Source organism: Seriola dumerili, unplaced genomic scaffold (assembly GCF_002260705.1).
Source record: "Seriola dumerili isolate Sdu_G_001 unplaced genomic scaffold, Sdu_1.0 BDQW01003326.1, whole genome shotgun sequence".
NCBI classification, from domain to species: domain Eukaryota; kingdom Metazoa; phylum Chordata; class Actinopteri; order Carangiformes; family Carangidae; genus Seriola; species Seriola dumerili.
This window is the reverse complement of record NW_019177581.1, coordinates 700,422-723,992: the sequence shown is the minus strand read 5'-3', so window position 1 is coordinate 723,992 and position 23,571 is coordinate 700,422. Positions and strand designations below refer to the sequence as shown.

Sequence of the window (23,571 nt, the reverse complement as noted above, 5' to 3'; positions counted from 1 at the left end):
GAATGAAGGTCATAAGTGTTTTTGATCAATATCTTTATCTCTATCAACAGGGAAAATCCCAGCTTCATGGACAGAGTCAGAGTTACAACATTACTGATCCACCAATGACTGGCAGGACAAACTGGAAGAACAGACTGACAGAAGAAGGAGGAGAAGACAGAAACAGCTTGACGGAAGCAAGTGATGCTGTTAACTCCACCTGCACTTCTCTGCCAGTTAACTCCACCAGCCAGCAGTGGACAGAGTGAGGAACACTGATCTGTTTGTGAAGAATAGAAACCTGGGAGTCCTTGGTAAGTAGTCCTTTACAGTGTTGTGTTAATGGTGTAGTAGCTCATTGTTAATACTACATTATGGCTCAGTAATGACACAAATGTGCAATAAACTAAAGTTAATATTACTATTAATGTCCATACTCAGCTAAATATATTGTCTTTATGGTGTAGTGAGGCTTGTAATGTACAGTTTTAATTATAGAGTAGTGACAAGTGATTCTGAAATGATGTCCCAAATATAACAAACACCTCAAAGTATTAACTGTTTCCTCTCTCATCAGCTGTTTGTCTTCAAGAGAAGAAAAGAGACGAGACCAGATGAAACGAAATGAGAATAGAAAAGAAGAAAAGAGGGGACACCCTCACGAAAAAAGATAAGTACACAGTTATTTACTGTTACCATCAGAAATATTGATCAATATTTTTTGCCATTTACTCTACTGAAGTTATTAACTAATATTCTCCCTTATCTTTTATTTGTCTTTTAGAGAAAGAGAAGAGGACATGAAATTACACAAAAAGATAAATATACATTTATTCTTATTCATTTTAAGTTATTACCAGAATTATTTTATGGTTAAATATTTCCTCTGGTTGCTGGTGTTGTTTAGTAACTGTTGTCTCCCTTTGTTTGTCATTTGTCTTTCAGAGAGAAGAAGAAAGAAGTCAGGGCCAAGATAAGACAGCAAGGAGACAGCATGCATCGTGAACCCTCTCATTAAAAAAGATAAATACATATTCATTCTATTTTAATTATTAAAATTTAAATGAAAATTCATCATTTTCTCTTTTCTACCTGCTGGAATTATTAACTGTTTCCCTCTTGTCTGTCATTTGTCTTTTACAGCGAGAAGAGGAGATGAGACAGCCATCTCATCAACAAAGATAAGTATACATTCAGTCTCTGTTATTATCAGAGTTTCTATTTTGTCTATAGGTCTAATGTTTGTATCATTGATAAAATGATTAACTATTATTCCCTCTTATCTGTCACCTGTCTTTTAGAATGAGGACAGGAAACGACACAAGGAGGAAACAAGAAAACAACCAGACGAGACGAAATTCACTGTGAACCTTCTCATTTCAAAATTTAAGTATATATTTATTCTGTGATATTATCAGAATCACTGCTCTGACAAATATTTCAATAATGAATAATATAAGTTGTTAACTGGTTGCCCTCATCTGTTTCAGGAGAAAGGAAACGACACAAGGAGGAAAAGTGACCAGAGGAGACAAGAGGAGAGGAAACACTATGCACTGTGAGCCCTCTTATTTACAAAGATAAGAGTTTCTTATTCTTACTTATAAGAATAGGTACACATTTATCAATTTACTGATACGTACTGTATATGCTCACCAGGTTGTTGAGGTTATAATTCCCTCTTGTCTGTCTTTATCTATTTCTAGCGAGGACAATCAGCTCTAGATGTCTCCTCATCTACAGCAGCAGCATCAGTCTAGACGTCTAACAAAGTCTGCAAATGTGCAAACTGTTACAGCTGTTTTACAGGGCAAAATTACAACCCCTCTGGGTAAATTACCTCTTTTGTTCAACCCCATTCAAGTGAACAGTAACACTGTCACAAATGTATCCCTCTGACATGTAGTCTGTCTCATGAACACGTCTTAATGTCAAGCTTTGTGTTAATAAACCAATTTTCAAAGGACAAGGTACAGTGTGTATTGTATTGATTGTATTTTATGGGGTTACCATGGGGAATTTTAGTGTTCAATGAACATTAATTTTTATTTACATTACTGTAATACATCTGACGATGAAAGTTCGTATGAAAAACACGTGTTCTTTGCCTGACAAGGGTACATTTAGAGTAAATGGTCAAAGGGCTGATAGATTATACTGTTTTCTCCTCCAGTTTAATTTGCACAATAAAGAGTTCCTTTTTTACTTTAGTTCAACCACAGGAAGAATTTGAACAAGTCGAACTCTGCACTTGACTTGTTGAGTACAAGAGTTGTCTGTTTTACCAAATGGGACTGGCCAGAACTACAAAAATAAGATGCATGTTGTAACAAACTGGAATTAGACATTAAAAGCACCAAAACAAAGCATTCAGTGGCAAAATAGACAAAGGTTTCCGCAGTGAATTTTGGTCATTTCCATCACTGGTAATGAGGTATTTCCTTGGTCAAAATGTGTTGAAATGCCTTGACTGTAGTGTGTTCTCAACATGTTAGCTACAAGCTACTGCAGTAGTGTGCTATCATAGGTGTGGTCACAGGTGACCGAGGTACAAAAGACAGCAGAGGACAGTACCTGATGCTGTATTCGCCTCCCCACATTGCAGCACGGTGCAGTACTCCCAACGAATGTTGGGATTTGAGGTGTAACACCAGGGCTTGTCGCTGATTCCTCCTGGGTTCCTACAGTGGTTGTCTGAGTTCCTCAACTCTGGAATGACATCCACAGACAGGCGGTGCTGGTGGGGAACCTACATGACAAGACAGAATGATACAGAAGAAAAAGACATAAAGAGGATCAACAAGGAGAAGAACTTTTGTTGACCTTTTCTCAACTGAGCTGTAAAGTATAATCAGAAATGTATAAGCAGGATAGAAAAGGGGAACAGAAGAGGTTGAGTACTGTTAAGAATTGTATTTTGGAAAAGGAGACCTATCTTTGTATTTTGGAAAGTTTGCTACTTCCTATCGTGGTAAGGTGAGGACATCTGGGAGCCAGCCTGTGTCCAGAGGTGTTTTTGAGAAAAACATTATTTGCTCTGTTCTGTTGCTGACCCCGTGCTCAGGAGGGAGGTAAAGAGGAAACAGACTTGACTTGAGGGATCAATTACGTCTGATCAATAAATTTCTTGCCTGTATTTTTTCCTGGAATGTTTAAGAGCTGTTTCGAGCCAATTTTAATGGACAGAGTTTTTACTTTTCACATCAGAAATGAATTTAAGATGGCCTTCCAAATAATTTCAGGGTCCTGTTCAGGGTCTGTAGTGAGGTTACAGTTTAATAACCATCGGTTGTAAAATGTTGTATAATGAGGGACATTAGGGGTTGCACGGTTGTTTCTGCACACTAGAGTGCCAACTCAAATACTGAACATCTGGTGTCTTCATGTGTCACGGGCTCTAGTCATCAAAAGAGCAACGATCCAACCTATCCCAAGAGATATGAAGTTATGAGCTGAAAAGGCTGCGTTCAACACATGTGCTGTTGAGCAAACTCTTCACATGGTTGATTTCATGAGAAGTCAACCCTCAGGTTGCCAGGAATGTTTAAATAAAAAACAAAACAACAACAACAACAACTCTTCATACCTAAACAATAAGTGAGGTCGTTTGTCACTGCCTTCCAAAATAAGCCATTGACTTTTGGCAGGAGATGGAATGAAAGTCTCCATTGTCAAGATCCAACACTTTGTACACCCAACCATCCATATCAGTCTCCTCCCTGCAGATGTTTTGCAGCACTATAACAATGTCATGTTGCTGTACATCCACCTTTGCTTCCACCAAAGAGCGGCCATTATTCTAATGACCACAAGAGGTCGCTTCGCAGGGAAAAACAAAGGCTGCTCTAGATGCTTGAATGGTGAGAACAGCATCATTAAAAACAACAAATGCTTGTTGAACTTTTTCATCACTAAAACAGAGCTACGGTGACATGGTCTGTTTAATTCATTATTAATGTGCTTGGCGGTCTCTGTGCAACATCACTGAGTCTAAGTTTGGCTGCTGTTCCTCTGTATGACTCAGCACAAAACGGGAAACTACATACACTACATATGTGTTGAGTATGTGCTGAACATAAATGTGATTTTCCTATAGGGTCACATATAGTGTGTGGAACATTACAGTGTTGTGCTCATTTCCTGCAGGACTCATATGTATGTGCAGAATGTTTTATATCCACTATAAAAGCTATGAGTTAAAAGATCTGCTCCATGATGGGTAGACAGTAAACGACAACTTTAAACTGAGGCATCCCTCTTAGAGAAACAACATTAACTGTGCAAAATATTAGGAACATTTGCTCCTCGTGTGACGAGGAAGGCAGGTGAAAGTTACAGTCTCCTTTAAACAGTAAATCTATATAATAGTGATGCAGAGTGTCATAGATCAGGGAGCACACATATTACAGATATTTTAAATTATAAAATGACAAACAGAAAAATGCATACACTAAGTCCCTGAATCACATACACCTTTCTGCTCTTGCAGCTTTGTTATGCTTGGTTGCGTATGCAGTTAGATTTAGTCTTCCAACACCATAAAGTGAAAACAAAGGATGTAGCATGTTGAAAGCAGAATATTGATCTACTGACTAATAAGCTGATTTTTGGATAAGAAGGGAATATGACATTTGTGAATTAGAGTCAAATATTAATGAATTGTTTATTAATCAGTATTTGTCAAACACATATTCTCAAAAAAGAATGATGTTGGTTTTAACCTTCTGAGTGTACCTCACCCAATGAAAAACATATAGGCCTTTTGAGTTCATAATGGTGCAATCAACTTCACATTGCCCTCTGGGAGAACTGTTCCAGCGGACATTATCCCAATCATGCTATTACTATACTTACAAGAGGAAATGAAAGCTTTAGTGCTGGCCAGGAAGTTAAGAATCATCATCAAAATAATCCCATCATGTTTAACAGCCTACTTTTTGACTTATGTTTGGCCAGCACAACATATCACAAAATTTCAGCCTTTTCCTGGAAGCAGAACATGCTGCATTCCCTCTTCCTGATGTCATTTTAATCCTGACTATGATACAGAAAATGCATTTGCACCACAGCGCTGTAACTGACTGTTTGTTAAACCCTGCTACCCTTAGTTACTTCTGCTGTTCTTGTCATGCTTTCCATTCTCGCACAGTTTACAATGATGGCAGATTTAGCACTTGAAATTCTTCGTAATTTTTTGGACACTGTGGCTCCTTCATGTCTGACAGTGGTAGACAAAAGCAGGCTTTGCATTTCTATCCTCTGACTTTTTAATGTTTCAAGCTGACTCATTTTTAAAACAAGAATTTTGCAAAGGGGTCTTAAATATGCACTTGATGGCAACATACAGCACGACATTGTGCTAAAAGACTGAGGCTAAATTTTCTCTGATGTTTTTGGAGATGTAATCAATGTGCACTGTCTTATCGTGTACAAGCCGTTCTGTAATTTGTTACAATTCCTTTTGGATGATTAAATTTGGTCTCAGAGTTGAAAGATGCCATTTTGAAGGTAAAGCTGGATAAACAATATTTAGGGGACTTAAGGGTTCATGTACAGATCGCCACGATCACCACATTTCAATGAAAACAATATAAACATAAGTGAGTGGTCTATGTTAAATTTGGCTTTACTTTTTCATACATATTACAGATTGGATCCCAAAAAGTCTGTTTAGAAATAACTTCATAATCTTATGCTTTCTTGCGATTTCATTTTTGTTTTTTTGTTTGGAGTGCATTTCCCTTAATCTTTGTATTTTCGCTAATGTTTGTGCTTTATCCTTCTGGGCCACCGTAGAAAAGGCTTTTACTGTACAATGAGGATTAACCAATGTGTTTTGATAAACTTTACAACACTTTTGTAGGGTTTGCTGGAGTGTAAACTTCCCCAAATGTAACTGAGTAGGACAGAGCTGCTAACATTAGCCTAACTCTGGTAGCATTAAGGACCAGGGACAACAAAATGGGGAAATACTCCACAGTGGATATGATAGATGTGAACAGTGCTTTTTTAAAAAAAAAATTGTATTTCTTTATAGGTAACCTGTAACCCGGTACTTACAATGCAGTAATTCCATTGGCCTTGGAAGTGTATGCTAGGTTAGGCTACTACTAGGTAGTAGGCTAGTTAGTCAGACGTGCTAATGTTTGCAGACAAACACTGTTATGTCCATTCCTTACACTTTTGCTCCTGTATTTTTGGTTTAGGAGAGATTAAAAAAAGAAACCACCATCCAAAGTGTATATATGTAGGACTGCACTAACTACAGCTCCATGCACATTGCTTCAACCAACAGAGAAATCGAAAGCTTGACAAGCCTGCCAGATGTTCCGAGCCTGAAATAACAGAAAATTCAGGTGAATTTGCTGAAAATCATTGCTGCCTATTACGCTCTTCTAGAGAATGATTTTCTGAGTTCCTCAAGCTGCAAATGTACTGTCAACAGTTTGGGGCAAATGTAAATACAGCTGTAGAGGTAGTGTGGTCCCACCAAAATACTTCAACACACACACACTCACTCACACACACACACACACAAGCTTCTCAGCCAATGTCAACCAGTAGGAGACAGTTAATCATGTCAAGTGTTTTCAGATTAAAGATGATGTTTGTTGAAGGAGACACAGACAGTCAGTAAGATGATAATAATTCTCCTGCTGTTGGAAACACAAAAACCAGTTAGTTTATGTGTATACATGCGTGTACATTTTTGTATGTTATAGACTATGTTACACATAAGCTAGTAGATATTTCTCAGCATTATGTGATCTAATTTGCACATGGATTGGGGTGTGTGTGAATGGAAAGTGTATGCCCACATAATGGGGAGAGACACATGTGGAGGAAGGAGAGAAAGAATGTGCTAATATTTGAGAATTTCATAAGAGAGCAAAGGTTCTCTGAATTTCACATACAGTAGACATATTCCTGTGTGTGTGTGTGTGTGTGTGTGTGTGTGAGAGAGCAACTGTAAAATGTTAAAGTGTGTGTCAGTGATGGTGTATGTGGAGCATATGCGTGTGAAAGCTAATTGCTTCCAGAGGCAGGATGTGACACGATGAGCCCCTCCCTCTCTGCTGACCTGGCACACACACACATACACACACACACACACATACATACATACACACACACACACACACACACACTGCACAGGAGAGGAGTAACAGTTCACCCTCACAGACCCTCTCACTGACCAAATCCATAAAAACATAAAGGGGCTTTTGGGCCACAGGGAGTGTGTGTGTTTGTGTGTGTTTGTGTGTGCTTGTGTATGCACTTGTAAGCACTTTTGTGTGTTTTTCTGTTTCTGGTTAGAGGTCAGGAGTGTTTGATATAAAACTGAACATCCACACACAACACATCAGTCACACTTATTAAATGCAGGAATTGATTGTGATGGTAGCCTTGATATCAATCACAACAAATTATTTTAACTTTTTCCATCTTTATTTTGTGGTGATTGCAATTGACTCGTCATTTATTAGCTATAGTACCTACTGAAGACTCAACCCAATGATGAAACCGTACTTTTAAGCATGCAAATAAAGAAAAATTTTGTTCTGTTGGGCAAGGAAATTCCCATGAGCGGATACTGCAGTTTTTACATGTTAAACCAATTTTGTTCAATTGTCTGTCCTTTTGGAATTTCAAATTTCTCCCCCGTGCTCTGTTTACATGTGGTTATCTTGTATCTCTACTGCATATTCTAGTTGTATTCAAGTTTATATGTTCTTCACCTGTGAAGTGATGTGACGTTGTGCCTTTGGGAACTTATACACACACAATACCTGTTGGCTCCATGGCTGACACGGTATCCCAGACCTCGTCACATTCACACTGCCTTGGTAGAAACGGCCTCTCTCATTGTAACACGTCGCTATTGATACCAAACAGAGTGGATGTAGAATTAATATGTTATATTTTTACAACAAATGTTTAATTACCGATTCATTCATTACTGTAAGAGATTAGTACTGATGACTGGAAGCAAATTTATTTGTGTTGCGCTTAAATGTTTTTTATACTTACTTGTAATTTGGTCTTTCTTGATGTCTGAAATGTAGAAATGTGCAGATTAGAAAACCTTGAATATGAGGAGGAAGCCAGGCTTTTAAGTAATCTGAATAAAAACGATGTAATTGAGAAATCAATACAGAGCTGAAGGTGAGTTCAGTACGTTTAAGATTATATTACAGAGCAAACATACACACCACTTTGCTTAGATACTTTACACCAGACACACACACCTGCAGCTGTAAATTTTGGCTCAGTCTAGTTCGACCATCTTAATGGCTTCATCAGTATCTGCGACTTGCAGTGCAGCAGCGTATCAGGCTCTATTTTGCCTTCAGCACATGAATAATTGCGCCTAGCCAACTCTTGCTTTTACATGTGCTCCATTTCCTTCCTCCTAACTGCTGTTGTGCTACATTTGCTGTGCTCCAGCTGTTTCTGCAGCACAGAATTAGATTTATCAAACTGCAGTTAAGAAATTCAAATAAAACAAAATGCAAGGTGTATCATAAAGTTCGTCTGATGTAGAATAGTTTAGAAAATCCCATATTCTGTGCATGAATAAATGAAAGAAGCGATTTCTCCTACCAAGAAAGAAAGCACAGGACGTTCATTTAGGATTGTAAAGTGAGTTTCTGTTTTGAAACACCAAACTGTCTTAGTAAGGGATATCTTACCTACAAAAGGGACATGTGTACAAGCATCAGGGTCTGTGCGAAGACTTGGTAAAGCCTGACAGTTGGGCAGCAGTGAACTGGAAGTGTGGGACCCAGTGAAAGAGCTGAACAGCCCAGGCTGGACTGAACTGGTGCTCTCTAGTACCAGCCACTCTTTATGGCAGTACAGCTCCCTCACTGCCAGGCAGTGTTCTCTGTTTTATAAGGGGGGAAACAGATGATGAAGGTCCTTCAACCATGCATTCATTCCTTGATTCATACATATGCTGCACTGACAAAGTGAAGCAGTAACACAAAGAGCAATGAGAAACACGTGCTACCTGCAGACAGGTTTAGGTGCAGGTCCTAACCCTGATGGGTTGCAGTCAGGGAAGGAGGAGTGGCAGAGCAGTGAGCGTATTGCTGGGCTACACAGCATACTGAGTCCTTCCAGCTCCGACCACCAGCTCTGAACCAGGTACTCCTGCATGTCCTCGGGGTCCGAGAGGGAGGAGTTGAAGAAAACCAGCGAATCATCTCGCAGGACGGTGCGGCAAACATCGCCTCGGTAGGCACTGCAGTAGCCTGCAACACCCTTGTAGAGTCTGTTGGAAGGAGGAACACACACACAAGCTAATATCCATACATTGGATTGTCAGAGGCAATTGCTTGAGCATTCGTTAAAGGGTGTTAAAGAGGGCTGTTTATTACCTCCTTCAAGGAGGTTTTGTTCATTCGTGTCTGTTTGTTTGTCAGCAAGATTATGCAAAAAGTACTGAAGCGATTTTTACCAAATTTGGAGAGGGGCATGAACTATAGAAGAACTCAAATTTGGGGCAGATGTGGCTCATTTCCTATGAATCTGAATTTTTTTACTCTGAAGTCTGGTGTATGTTGTTTGACATTTTCCTTAGCTCAGTAAGTGGAGTGAATAAACAAGGGAATACATATATTTATTCAGAGCAATCAGTCTTTTACTGCTTTGGCTGACTGAACTTTTGTGGAGGTTTGTGCGTAAAAAAAATACTAAGAAATGGTCTATCAATTGAAATATCTTCTTTAACATCATCCAGATGTTGATCATGAAACTGGTTGCAGCAGGTTCATATGAAATTACATCCTGTCTGCCTGCCTGTTGGACTTCCTTGCTGCCTCTTGATAGAACAGGTCAGTCATACGTGCTCTTCATAAACCTGCCTGTCTCTGATACTGACTCCCTGTGTTCCTGCCCATCTGTCCGCCTGCTCTTATGTCTGTTAGACTGCCAGCGTGGACACGAGCCACATTTCTTTCTGTCTGCCTCACATCCAAGGTCTTTCTTCTGCCTGCCCGTCAGTCTGACAGCCTTCACTCCACTTTTTTCCCTGCCTGTGTGTGTACACACCAACAGTTACAAACTCCAGATGTCGCCTCTTGGGGAGTTTGGCGCTTCAGCGGAGTTCAAGTCAAACCCTCAAACCTCAAGCTAACCGGTAAATCTATCACCCCCATCATCCCATCGTCTCCTCCTTCTCTTGACTCTCTCTCTTTCTTCTTTGCTCTCTCATTTTTAACATCCTTTAAATATATGGTCCAGATGTGGTCATGAGTTGGCAAATCTTGTAAGTAAACCTGGCCTTTTTGTCTGTCTGAGACCTTTTCTTCATTTTTACCTCAGACATTCTCATCAGGCATCTCAAGGCCAATGTTTTTGTTTCCTTTATTCTTTCTTCCTCCTACCTTTCTCTTTTTTTCCTCCCCCTTTCTATCTGCGTCTCCTTCTCTCCTTCTCTCTATAGTTACATAGTCCAGATGTGGTAACAAGGGGTTTTGCTGTGGTTCAGCAAAGTTCAAATTCAACTCACACCATATGGGTGACTGAGAGAACGGCTCCCGCTTGGCATAGCAGGTTTATTGGCAGAGCTAAAATGCATATTGTCTTCAGCTGACCCCAGAGGAAGCAGCACTCAGTGTCTCCAAAAACTGTGCAAACACAAGAGGTTGTGGTGCCAATATAAGATGTAATGACACGCAACGTGCTGTGTAATCCTTCTGAGTCAAGCTGGTTAGTTTGGGCTGAAACATTTTTCTATAAACTCATTGCATTGTATATGTTACATGGATATATACACCAGAACACACAAAAAAGTAAATAAATGAAGCAAAGGACACTTCATAGCTGTGAAGCATGGATCATTTCTCTTACCTCCACTCTATGGGGAAGTGGCAATATCCAGAAGATGTCGGTTGAAGGAGCACAAGCAGGAGGAGAGGGGAGAGGAGCGGAGAGAGACAGATAAAAATCAGTCTTAGTTGGAAAAGAAAACCAAACATGGTGCTTCTGTAGTCAACTCATCGCTAGCTTTGAGGAGACTGAGGGACAACCAGGTGGAAGGACAGTGTGTGTGTGGCCAAGGGAGGAAGGGAGGTTTTTTTTTTAGGTGACTGTGGTCATGGGGTGTGTGGATGCGTATGGCTGAGAAGCCAAATGGGGGGGGGGGGCAACAAACAGCTGAAGCCACACAAAACACCATTAATATAACTGGCAGCTAACATAACACAAGGCAAAGCAGGAACAACAACAGCCACACAGCTGCCACATTAGAGAAATGAGCTTTCAGTAAGTGATTTTGTAACAGACCTGCGACGGTGACTCTTGCAGTTGCTTTGACGGTGTTGGCTCCAGCACTGTGTCTGTTTGAGGCCAGACAGGTATACAGAGCGGGCTTGTTCACTGTCACTTTAAGAACAGACAGGATCACCTCTCCCACCAAGGTCTCCTCAACCGATGCGCCTGAGATCTAGGAAAAATTAAAACAGCAGAGGTACAGTATGTCGTCATATGAAAGGAGATATTACAATTAAAGGTGCATTAATCAGTTTTCCCTTTTTTTTTTTTTTTTTGGCCACTTGGGGGAGGAACACCACAAGCAGCAAACAGTCACCCATGTTTGGCTTGTTATGGGCTTGTAAACGTGATATAGGGAGCATGTTAGCAAACTACTGGCCCTATGGACATCCAGCACTCATGGAGAAACACTCAACATAAATCCAGTTTTGTTGTCGTCTCTATGAAGTCCTGAAAAAAAAATATTTGGCTCTTTAGCTGCTAAAATCTCCACTATGTTCTCCAGCGAGTTGCAGACTTTGCCTGTTTGCCATCAAAGCTTTTTTTTTTGCTGAAAATAGTCCCCTGCTACAGCTGGAAACAGGGTTTTCGAGAGCAGTGACACTGAACAAGCTGAAAATGAAAGTAGGAAAATCTCTCTAACCAGAATTCCATTATGACTGTAGAATTTTGTCTCATTGTGTGTAAACTGCTCACTCGCTGATTATATTTATGTCTCACGGGTGTTGAGTTGATAAAATTAAGTGCATGGACTGTGTCTGGCATTAATATAACCACGTGTAATCATTGAAAAGATTTTAAAATTCCCTGGTATTCACACTACACAGATATAGCCAGATGACACGTGTTTGTTTACAGTTCCTATATTCACACTTACACATATATACAGTTTATAAATGATATATGTGAGACATCTGTAACGTGTGTGTGTGGGAGTGAGCCCAGGTGCTGATGTGCAACGTGTCTATATTTGAAGTTGTGTCAGATACCATCTGTTTTTATGATGAGCTCTTATGCAGCCCCCGCTGAATTTAATGACCTCAACAAGCTGCCAGAAAAGCAGCTCCCACAGTCATTTTAATCAGCGCACACACACACACACATATATATATATATATATATATATATATATATATAGTATTTACAGGCATTATGGGCCTGTAATCACACTGTAGTAAGCACCCAAGACTATTAAATACCCAGACATTATTTGGTGTATGTCTGCCTGTTGCAATGGCATGCATAAAAAATGTCTGCTGCCTTGGTGAGTAAACATCCTGTTTAACATTCTTAAGGTGGTCCTGCATGATTTAGCCCGATGTCCACTGAACAAAGTCACCACACAAATTACTTATTTTTAATTTTTATTTTACTAAGATGCCAACATTTCTCTTGAGTACATTTTACAGTAAATGGAGAACTTGCTGTCCAGGGACACAAGGTCCTGTTGTTTTATGTACGTTACACAATTGCACTTGCAATTGCACAAAAAAACAATTAAATAAATAAATTATTGTTGGTTATATGTTATTGCTATGAGTCATGAACAATGTCTTCTCCTGTTGTCCCAAGAAAAACATTGCATGTGGTTACAACAGCAATGGTGATTAAAACCAAACCATCACTGTGACCCGATGTTAAACATAATCATCAGATTATTAGGCTCAGCCCATATTTAACAACAGCTGACACTGTTTGTTTATGTCCTCAGTATACTGTACACCCGCTCTCTCTGAATGTGTAACAGCTACAGTATATATCCCAGTGGGACCACCTTATGTGGCTGGGCTGTCTGAACATCGAGCCAGTCAGTCCTCAAATCACAAGTCAGCACTTCCCACAAACCACTCAACACTGTAATACATTAAGAACCTTACCTTAGTGATAGATGGTTTTTGTTTGACAACAGCATCATAACACTCGCTCACAGCCCAATTAAAGCTGATAACACTGTGTATTATTGGCTAAATGGAAGGCAATCTCTTCAATCCCCTGTCAACATAATGAGAATTCCTTTGCTGTTTATATCACTGATCCCACAGCCGATCTTTAAGCATGTGTGTGAGGGAGAGTGACAGAGAGAGAGCGAGCGAAGGATCAACAGAGACGTGTGTAATTTATTTTATGTGTGTATTACAGTGTACCTCATGTGTGGATTTGTGTTGCTAGTGTGCTGGTTTCCCTATTTGCACTTGATTATGCACATGACTACAAGGAGATAGACAGTATATCAATCACACCACTGATGTAATGCAGGCCATACAGTGACAGGTGTCTAAGCAAAAACCACTCAACAACAGTGTGTTGCTTCAGCTTTTGCCTATTAGCAATTAATCTACCAAATATTTTAGACTGTACAATTGTATTCTTTGGAACACTGAAGATATGATTTTATAAATAAAACTTTGTGTGTCATTATGCTTTGCTTTCTTCTTGCTTTCCTGTTTATCTACTCTGTTATTGTCACAGCTATCCCATTATGTAAGGCTCTACAGCTGACAATGTGTCACAATGTCTGCTACGTGATAAAATTTCTCTGATTGCTGGCTGTGTTGACTGATATTTGTGCCAAACTCAACCACTGTAAAGGAGACAAGATCACAAGCATGTATGAGTGTCCAAGTGGACTGGGAAGACATAGATGGATAGATGGATGGACCAATAAGAACCTGCCGGAATTTAGCTTTTAGAGAGCTTTATTGTCCCAAAATGCAGTTTTAGAGCCGTTGCAAGACTATTGTGGGCATATTATGGACTCTCTGATTCTTTTAGAAAACAATGTTCATGTTTATACATAATCAATATCAGCAAAAAACATCAGCTGAACTTACAGTATTCCCATTTTCCAGCCAGGTGATGGTGGGGATCGGATTTCCTGTGGCGTTACAGTCAAGTGTAATCTGGCTGCCATACGCTACTCTCTTCTCTTTTGGAACCCGCAGGATTCGGGCTGGAGCTAGACACATACACAAAGGCACATATACAGACATATACCACAAACAATACCACTTTTTAAATAGATATTTCTTAAAGTACATATACAAGAATAGAAGGGGAAACTACACTGAAATACATACCCTGTACCTCTATGGTGACAGGCTTTGAAAAGGCCAAACCAAAGCTATTCCTGGCCACACAGCGATACTGTCCCGCATCCTCCTTCTGTATGTTATGAATCTTCAATGCACCGTAGTCGAGAATGGTGACACGGTCACTGATCTGGGAAAGATGAGACAAGTTGTTTGATGTAGTCCTTGTGTTTCTTTGTTTAAAAGTTAGAATATATAAAAAATATAAAATATAAAAAAATGTATTAAAAACACTTTTTAATCAGCTGCTATGGCACCCTAGAAACTAGATATCACTGCAGTCTGTAACCATTTACAACCCTGGTCACAGTTATGTATAAACACCATATGTTACTGTCACCCAATTATTATTATTTTTTTTTTTAAACTAAATCAGTGAAATGCTTCATGTGACTAGAAACCCTCCAGCATTTTTTTTCTGTTGTTGTGCATACCTTGATAAGCTCATCATCTTTGAGCCAGGTCACATCTGGTTTGGGATTGCCGAGTGTCACACAGGGTAACACTGCTTTGGATTCTACCAGAAGGGTTAAATTGGTAGGGTGGCGTTTGATCTGCGGTTCTGATGTAGAGACAGACCAGAGACAAGATACAGTGGTTTTAGCCTTTTTGTGTTAATGAGACTGGGTATTTGTTACATCTTCTACATACGTTAAAAAACATATGGACTCAACTAAAAATTGGACTGTACTTCAGTCCTACAACCTTGGAAGAAAACAGACTTACTCATCTTTAGCTGCAGCGCTCCACAGCTCTTGGCCGGCTCTCCGATGCCGTTACTGGCGAGGCAGCAGTACTCTCCATTGTCTGACTCTCTTACATGAGGGATGATTAGCATCTGTCCCTGCTCCCTGGTAATGTACCGGGGGTCATAGTACCTGGTGGGATAAAAACATGGGTGTGATGTTGTGAGCATTTACCATACCTGATTTTTTCATTCTCTTAAGTGTCTTCTGTAAACCTTACATGCAACAATCCATATTTCAAGTATGTGATGAACAGTATGTGAATCAGTGTTTGCAGCTGGTGTTATTGATATTTCATACTTTTTGCAGTAGCATGATGGTCAAAATTAGAGGTTAATGTTACTAAAATTTTACCAAAGGACTTTGCCAAGCAATTAGCTGCTAGTGTTACTGATCTTTTAAGTTTTTGCCAGCGTTACCCAAGAGTAGCTAATGTGGACATCATTAACATTTAAAAATTCCTTTAGTATCAGCTTTTTGTTGGCCAAAATAAGCAGCTAATTTCGCTGACTATCTAATCATTTGACTGACCGTAGCCTTGTGATAGCTAGTTATTTAATCTTTTTTTGCCAATGTTCGCCATGTAATAGTCGTAATGTTATGTAACATTTTATCATTAAGAAATATTATTAATCATATCATTAATGTTTGCATTGTGATTAGCTAGTGTTGTATAGAGAGCAATAGATATAGATATAATTTTGATGTTAGCTTTGTAATGGCCATACCTAGCAGGTATGGTTACTAACTCTTTATTGTTTACCTTAAATATAGACTTGCAATAGTTTAATTTATTAGCTTTACCATTTTTGTGGTTAAATAAGCAGTCAGGTATTGCTGACTTTATCCCATTTTATAGTAATAACAATAATAGCCCTCATGGGTGAGAGGAACATCCAGCACCATCTACTGGCACTCAAAACCCAACACAAAACTCAATTAAAAAAAACGTATTTATTTAAATAATATCTTCAGTATTTTCATAATGTAACATACCCAAGTGGACATCAAAGAGAATGTACTGTGTGTTCCCAAAATAAAGAACATACAATATATAAAGGTATATTCAGTGATTAACCTGCAAGTGTTGACTTACAAAGTTTGACTACTGTAGTTAAAATGGTTTTTGGTGTAAACTTACATAATTGGGTGGTTATTCTTGGTCCAGGTGATGTCAGCAGGGGGACGTGACTCCACTTCACAAATGAAGGTTGCATTGTGATCCAGTAGTACATCCACTGTCTCCAGTAAGGTGATGATGCGAGGTGCTAGGCAGGGTACATACAAGAAAACATGAATACTTTTGTTACAAAAAAGAAATCTATTACAGTTTTTGTAAAAGGGGGCATTTGGAAGAACACTTTATCTTGTTATCGTCTATGACCAGACAGAACATTGATATTGGACTTTTTGAAAGTGCTATTGAGCTGAATCACTGTTATGCACTGAACAAGGAATTTTCTGCAAATTATAATCACCACTGCACATGTTTTTGTATAATGGGAAACAGGGTTGAAAACTGAGTATGCTGTTTCTTTATAGCACATTACAGTCACACAGTGGAAGTGCAAACAGCTGCATCTTTTCAGATAAATAATTTGACATTCTTGGCATTCTTATTTTGGACTGAGTCATCTGTTTTAGTCAGTCAGCGTCCAACTCGGACTGTGGACAAATCAGAAGTTTAGAAGTTACAGTTTTGACCTGAGGGGAGCAGAAGAAAGATCACCTTGAGGGGAAGATAAATAATCTGTTTACTGGTGAAATTACATCTGAAGCATTTGGTTTGCAAATGTGTATAAAATATGGGGAAAGAGAAAAATAAGAGTAGGATTAAAAGGACAAAAAGGGAGGAAAGACAGTAGTCGATAGTTGAAATCTATTTGAAGTTCTGAAGTTTGTTAAAAGTTCTTTTTTTTTTTATTCAAGCATAAGTTGAAGCAAAAACAACATTTTAATTTCAGGTTCAAGGACAGGTTCCATTCCCAGCGCACGCACTGTTCACTATCTCATTTCAACAGATGGTCTTTGTTAAAAGGAAAGAGGGCAAATTACCAGTTTTATGTACACTGAATATATAAGTTATTACAACCACCTGCTCTTTTTCATGATATAAACCATGTGAATCCAGAGTAAGGACATGATCAATATTTATTTATTTTAGTGAGCTTCAATCATGAAAGGGAGTAGATGGAAAATAAGAGGAGAGGGATTATTTTCATACAAATGAAAGGAGGGTAAAAGCGAACAACTAAATAAGGTAGTCTAATATTTATTGTTTTACTCTGGGTGAGTATATTAAGGAAAGAAAATGAGAGGGGGAGTAAAAGCAAAAACATGTTGACAGGGGAAAGGAATGGAAGAAGATAGTAGTAACACAGTGGTGAGGCAGAAACTGTTTATACAGTCTGTGGATTCAGATCAGAGACATCAGGGTTGCTTTAAACTCTGTATGAACTAAGAGGAGGAAGAGGTAAAATAAAGAGGAGAGAAGTCAATAGAGGGAATGGAGAAGAGAGTAAAGAAGAAAAGGAAAGGAGGATAAAGGAAGTGATTACGGTTCAAAGGACACTGCTTGTTTTGTCTCTTTTGAAACAAAGATTTCACAATAATATAGCTGAAAAACCAGCCCACATCCACACTCAACCTGAGGTCACTGCTGCCATTTGACTCATGAACTGGCTGAAAGAAAGTTCTATAAATCACCAAAACTTTGACATGTTGTTCTTAACACTGGGATACAATTTTAGCCAAGGTCAGAATAAGGTGAAAATATCTCACTCACCAACCTCCTTTATCATGTATGCATTCTAAAATTTTATTTTTAGCTATGCTAGCAGTATGAGGAACTACTGACATTGCTGTACTACTGCTGTATTTTGTGTAACTTGCAAATTTTAGCATGCTAACATGCTAAACTGAGATGGTAAACATAGCAAACATGGTTGTTTAGCATCAGCTTATTAATAATTTCACTGTGAGCAAATTAGGGTAGCATGCTGACATTAGCTTTAAACCTAAAAGCCAAGGTCAGAATAAGGGGAAAATATCTCTCTGGCCTACCTCTTTTAACATGTATGCAGTCTAAAATTTTATTTTTAGCCATGCTAGCAGTATGAAAAACTATTTAGCTACATTCCCTTACTGCCTCATCTGTACTTTGTGTTTAATTAGCAAATGTTAGCATGCTAACTAAAATGATGAACATGGTAAACATTATGGCTCTTTAGCATCAGCTTATTAGCAGTGTCAATGTGAGCATGTTAATGTAGCATGCTGAAATTAGCATGCTACATTAACATGCTCATTACAGAAAATTTAGCATATTTCATCAAAAGGTCACTCATTTCACTGAAGTTGTTGCTATCAGTTCGCAACAGCAAAAGCTATAAATATATTCCCTCAACAACTTTCAAAGGAAAAGATTATTTATTAAATGTCTATGTGACTGGAATATGTTACACTAGAGGATTGGATATGGAGTGAGTTTGCAGAATGACTTGTTTTTTTTCTCACTCTCTTTCTATTGCCAATATTATGTCTAAACAGATGGACAACATCTGAAGAGTGAAGGTTTCGCTGTGGCCCATGTTCAGCCACATGACTCATTATTTAGAGAAAATAAGAGCCTCACCGGATTTGACCTTGTGAGACATTCTCTTTTTTTTTGGACACCAGAAGTGATAGAGTGCTCTTAAGGCCTTCAGAGGAGGCCAGTAATAGTGGTCAAGTCGCATCTGGCCTTTACTGTATGTATTACACAAACCTACTTGATCCAAACCAACTGCCTCTCATTATCACTGCCTTTCTTTATTTTTAGTTCTGGTGTGAGTCCACTCCACAACATACAAATATATGGCCGAAACGGACGGACGAAAACTTGCCCGTTCACTGCATTTTACCAGTGTGAGTAGGTTTAGATATTTATGTCCTTATAAAATCCTCAGATGCTATATCCAACAAGTGAATATTCATGGCCAACCATATCTTAGCTATATCGTCGTAGGTATCATTGTGTACTCAATTAAGTATTAGCTTTGCCAATTTTCCTCATACAAAATATCTTTTACAACATTGTTGATGCCTTTCTCAATTAATTGCAATGATCACTTAATAAAGCTTCCTCACTCAATTAATTGCATCTTTTCTCTTCCTCCTGTATCCCTCAGATCTATGTCAACCTTTCCCAACTCTGTGTCCTTCCCATAAAAGTGGCCTTCTTTAGAGCCTGTAACTTATAACAACCTTTGGTTCCTTTAGTGTTTGCTTTGATTTGCAGTTTATCCTCCAGGTTTTTTCCATACTTGGAGTGAAATTGTAAACAGTGTTCCCTGTCTCTCTCTCTCTCTCCCTCTCTCTCTCTCCCCCTCTCTATGACGCTATCCTGCAGACCAGATAGTTTTGACTTACAGTGTGGTCAAACAAGAACAAACACAAAACTAGAATTGTTTTTGTGGCATGTCAGGGGATCGGATGTCTGCAAAGGAGTCATCCATTGTTTATACAGATTCAGTTCACATAGACATGCTGAACAACACTGAAAGTAACCTTCCACTGTCTTTACAGGCATATGTAGTGTTAATTTATCCTGGCAGAGCATAGTTTACACTAATGACTGGCTTGCGGGACACTTAACTTATGTGTAATTATCAAAGACAATACATTAATTCTAAACGGTTAAATGTTGTCTACAGTAACTGAGTTGTAATACTGTTTTGGCTGTCTGTAGTTCATTTAACCGAAAGCTTCAAAGTTCCAAACTTAAAAACCGCCCCATTCATGAGACCACTGGGACTTGAGGAGGCCTTCGTAGGGACAGATTAATAAAGATCAACATCCGTTCGATATGTTTGCTCACCCACATTTCAAATGAAATCAAACAAAGCTAATACAAGCCAGCTCACCCCAGCAGACCCCTTGAAAATGAATCCTTTTGTGTCATCCATCTCAGCTTTGCTCAACTGACGCACTCCATGAAACCACAGCAAAAATACCAATAATAATAATAACAATAATATAATAACACACTTTTACAGCACTTGTCAGTTCAGAGTTCCAGGCACAGCTTGTAAAACTGTGGTCAATCAAGTCGCAGATGATTAAAACCGTCTGAAGCCCACTGGAGCATGCAGTATATCATGTTGTCTTTACAGCGTCATAGCTCCGCGATAGTTTGAGCTAGAGACTTGTCGTTTTCTCACGGTAAATAAGAGAATCGGTGCTTTCAAACAAACCGCTGTTTGTTTGTGTGAGTCAATTAATTCGATCGGTAAACTAACATTAAAAGTTAGAAAATATTTGGCTAGTTACCCTTTGGCTGTATTGCTGTGTTCTCTTTGTATGTTTAAGGATCGATTTTCATCCGCCATCTTTGATAGTGACGTTTAGGGTAGCTTCACTGACATGGACTTTCCTGTTTGCTCCATTGGGTGCTGTCACGGCCAATCAGCCAATGTCTGATTAAGAGGCTTGTACGCCCAAACTAAATGGAAGCAATACTGTGTCATTCTGAGCTCAAAGTAAAATTTATTGTAGTGACTGAAAACAGACAATGTGACCAGTGGGATAAAAACTTCAAATCGCTTCTAAAACAATCCAACAAATGTGTGCAACAATCTGTGTTGAAGTTTTCTTTTGTTATTATGGTTTGCATTGTTTTTATCTATAAAATAAAGGATAATTCAAGGTCCATTTTAAGGTTTTTAATTGTTTTAAAATGACAACTAAGGGAAAACAAGAAAGTATGAAAACAACTGAGTCTTAATGCCTACACTTGGTTTTAAAAAGCTACATTTTGCTTGTGTTTGGTCACTTCATTCAAGTTCAGTTTGAAAAAAGTTTAAAAGTAACTAAAAGTAAAATGCATTAAAAAATAAAGTTCAACATTATGGAAACATGTCTGTGTTTGAAGCATGAAGCTGGAGCATGGATGTGTTTAGCCTTTAGCTAATCATAAAAACTGGAGGCAAGGGGAAAAGTTAAAATTTCCACATACCTTGTTTGTATAACCACCACAGTAATAGAAATGTGACAACTTGTGGTTTAAATGTGAGTTTTGAGATGGAACATCTAGCAAGATAAACACTACTCAAAGCATAAAAGGACTCACAATCTTTATAATGCAACACACTCTTTTACCTTCAGGTACTGTGGGTAAAAAATTAGCACTCTGATGATGGATTTCACGTTTCATGTTGAAGGTGGAAGCTCTACAAAGATATGGTTTTTCACCTTAACATAATAAAACATACTTCTACTTAAATGAAATACATGGTCATTTTTGTAATAACGTATTATTGGCAGTTAAGTCATCCTTCTCACTTGTATAGCCACAAATTATTGCTGACAGGATGCCGTCAGTGATTTGTGATGAGAAGAAAGATGCCAACCGCATTCGTTTCAGCCTTGTAATCACTTGCATATTACGGAAAGCACAGGTCAGCCTACACCCTGCCGCCGAGCCTCGCTCACCAGCTACAGGACCCACCCACACAGAATGTTACAGCATCTACACCACCTGTTTCCTTGAGCCAGTGTGCATCATATACTGTATATCTATACTCATAAAACATGTATTGTATGTCTATGGTCAGCTCTGCAGGCCTGTGCATGTGCCCTTAAAATTGTGCCAGCATTTGATACAGCACCCGCCTCACATGACCTGATGTGATCCTGAGGCCATGCCTGAATTCACTGCAGTCAAAAGTCAAAATAGATAAGAGGTTAATTACAACCATTAAAGTTGATTAAATCCTCTGGAAAATGCAGGAATAAATGTCATACGGTGCCCGCTTCACACAATAGGTTCCTGATGTCATGTTTGCTCACAGTGGAGCAGTGGTGTGAAGGTGTCCCAATCATATGGAAAAGATATTAGGAAAAGAAATAGCAGCAAGGTGAATAGCTGGTCCCTAACCACCTTTACAACAGCCTGCGGAGAGGATATGCCAGAGTGTAGGAAGGATATAGATTTAGTCACATTTACACTATGTAGGCCTATAAACACCTTCTCCTTTTCCCTGCAGGATGTAGTGGAAAACAGGTGATCTCAGTGCTACACATGTGGGGGGAAGTCAACCTGGTCACCTCACTTTAGGAGAAGTCTTTACAGAGGGTAAAATACTGATGCAAGAATAAAGGATGCTCTCCGTGACATTTCTCTTCTCCTCACCTACATCATCGTTGACTGAGTTGATGTGAAGCTTTCATACATCATATTTACTCACACGGGCGCACAGTCAGAGGGAAGATCATGCAAAATGACTTAGTTCAACATAGCTTCTACATTTCTATGAATAAAAGACAGAGTTCACACAGTTATTATGTACTGTACAATACCCGAGTGTACTTGCAACACTTTTGATAACTTATGGTGAAAAAAAAGACATCTTTAAAAGCTCATTGAGCAAATGAAAATCTGACTTACCTCTCTGTATGCTGTAGCTTGAGGTGACCAGAACCAGCAGAAAAAGGATCTGTACGACTGAAATGGGCTCCACAGTCTTCATACCTGCTCTTAAATGATCCGTCTGGACAAAAGCTCTCTGACAGGCACACAGTACGAGCTGGTGGTTAGATTCCCATGACAGGTAAAGAGACCTTCTTGTTGGTTGTGTTTCTTCACTGCGTGTGTCTCAGCCAGGGACAGCCATGAGCTCTGTGCTCAACATGGACCAGCTCAGTCACCGTGTTTGTGTGTGTGTGTGTGTGTGTGTGTGTGTGTGTGTGTGTGTTAGCTTTGTGATGGACAGTGGCAGCTGCTAGCTGTCCCCATGTACAGTCACTCAGGTTTTGTAGCTGCAGCACTCGAAGCTCCAAAGGCTCCAGTGCTAGAGAGAGATCCACATTCACAGTAATCAACAACAGTGTCAGGCCGTTGTTTATGAGTTGAATTTAAGGACAAACTACATTCAATACAAAGCTTTTTTGTGTCATGTCAGCTGAGATAAGTCACGTTAGTGTCAGTGAAATTACTACACAAAGGAATTAAAACACAGAAATAGGAGATATTCTTTACAGTGTATGCAATACAAATCCTCATTAACATACTATTTGTTTTATTTTCACACATCCACAATCCAGTTTGTATCCAATCTAGTGTCTAATCTAAGGTGCAACACATTGTAATACACAATATAGGATGAGAAAGGGACAAACAATCATTAATGCTGCAGAGAATAGTCACACAAAGAGTGTCAGGATAGATTACTGGTCATATACTATTCAAATACAGTGGATCATAATATACCGTATGTGTATTTGTTTCATCTTTTATCATTAATATGTAATTCAATATTCAGATTAACATTACAACAGTACATTTACAGCATGTAACACACATCTGTATAACATTTCCACAAACATGTCCCCACTAACAGGCATATCCCAACTCACTACTTAACGGGCACTTACTGTTATATTTTGACGCACGTGCACACACGCACACGCACACACACACACATACATACACATACACA

General features: G+C 38.9%; 1 protein-coding gene across 1 annotated transcript in view; it reads right to left on the bottom strand.

Moving 5' to 3' along the window:
- musk (muscle associated receptor tyrosine kinase) overlaps positions 1 to 22,602 on the bottom strand; it is a 32,684-nt gene extending 10,082 nt beyond the window's left edge. The window contains exons 1-13 of the mRNA XM_022769528.1: positions 22,521 to 22,602; positions 16,236 to 16,362; positions 15,075 to 15,226; positions 14,783 to 14,910; positions 14,337 to 14,478; positions 14,091 to 14,215; positions 11,272 to 11,431; positions 10,837 to 10,843; positions 8,993 to 9,256; positions 8,673 to 8,866; positions 8,011 to 8,034; positions 7,770 to 7,858; positions 2,554 to 2,728 (exon numbers count right to left, since the gene is read on the bottom strand). Coding sequence (XP_022625249.1) covers positions 2,554 to 2,728; positions 7,770 to 7,858; positions 8,011 to 8,034; positions 8,673 to 8,866; positions 8,993 to 9,256; positions 10,837 to 10,843; positions 11,272 to 11,431; positions 14,091 to 14,215; positions 14,337 to 14,478; positions 14,783 to 14,910; positions 15,075 to 15,226; positions 16,236 to 16,362; positions 22,521 to 22,602 — 1,669 coding nt within the window. The remainder of the gene's footprint in view (positions 1 to 2,553; positions 2,729 to 7,769; positions 7,859 to 8,010; positions 8,035 to 8,672; positions 8,867 to 8,992; positions 9,257 to 10,836; positions 10,844 to 11,271; positions 11,432 to 14,090; positions 14,216 to 14,336; positions 14,479 to 14,782; positions 14,911 to 15,074; positions 15,227 to 16,235; positions 16,363 to 22,520) is intronic.
- Positions 22,603 to 23,571: the final 969 nt, after the last annotated feature.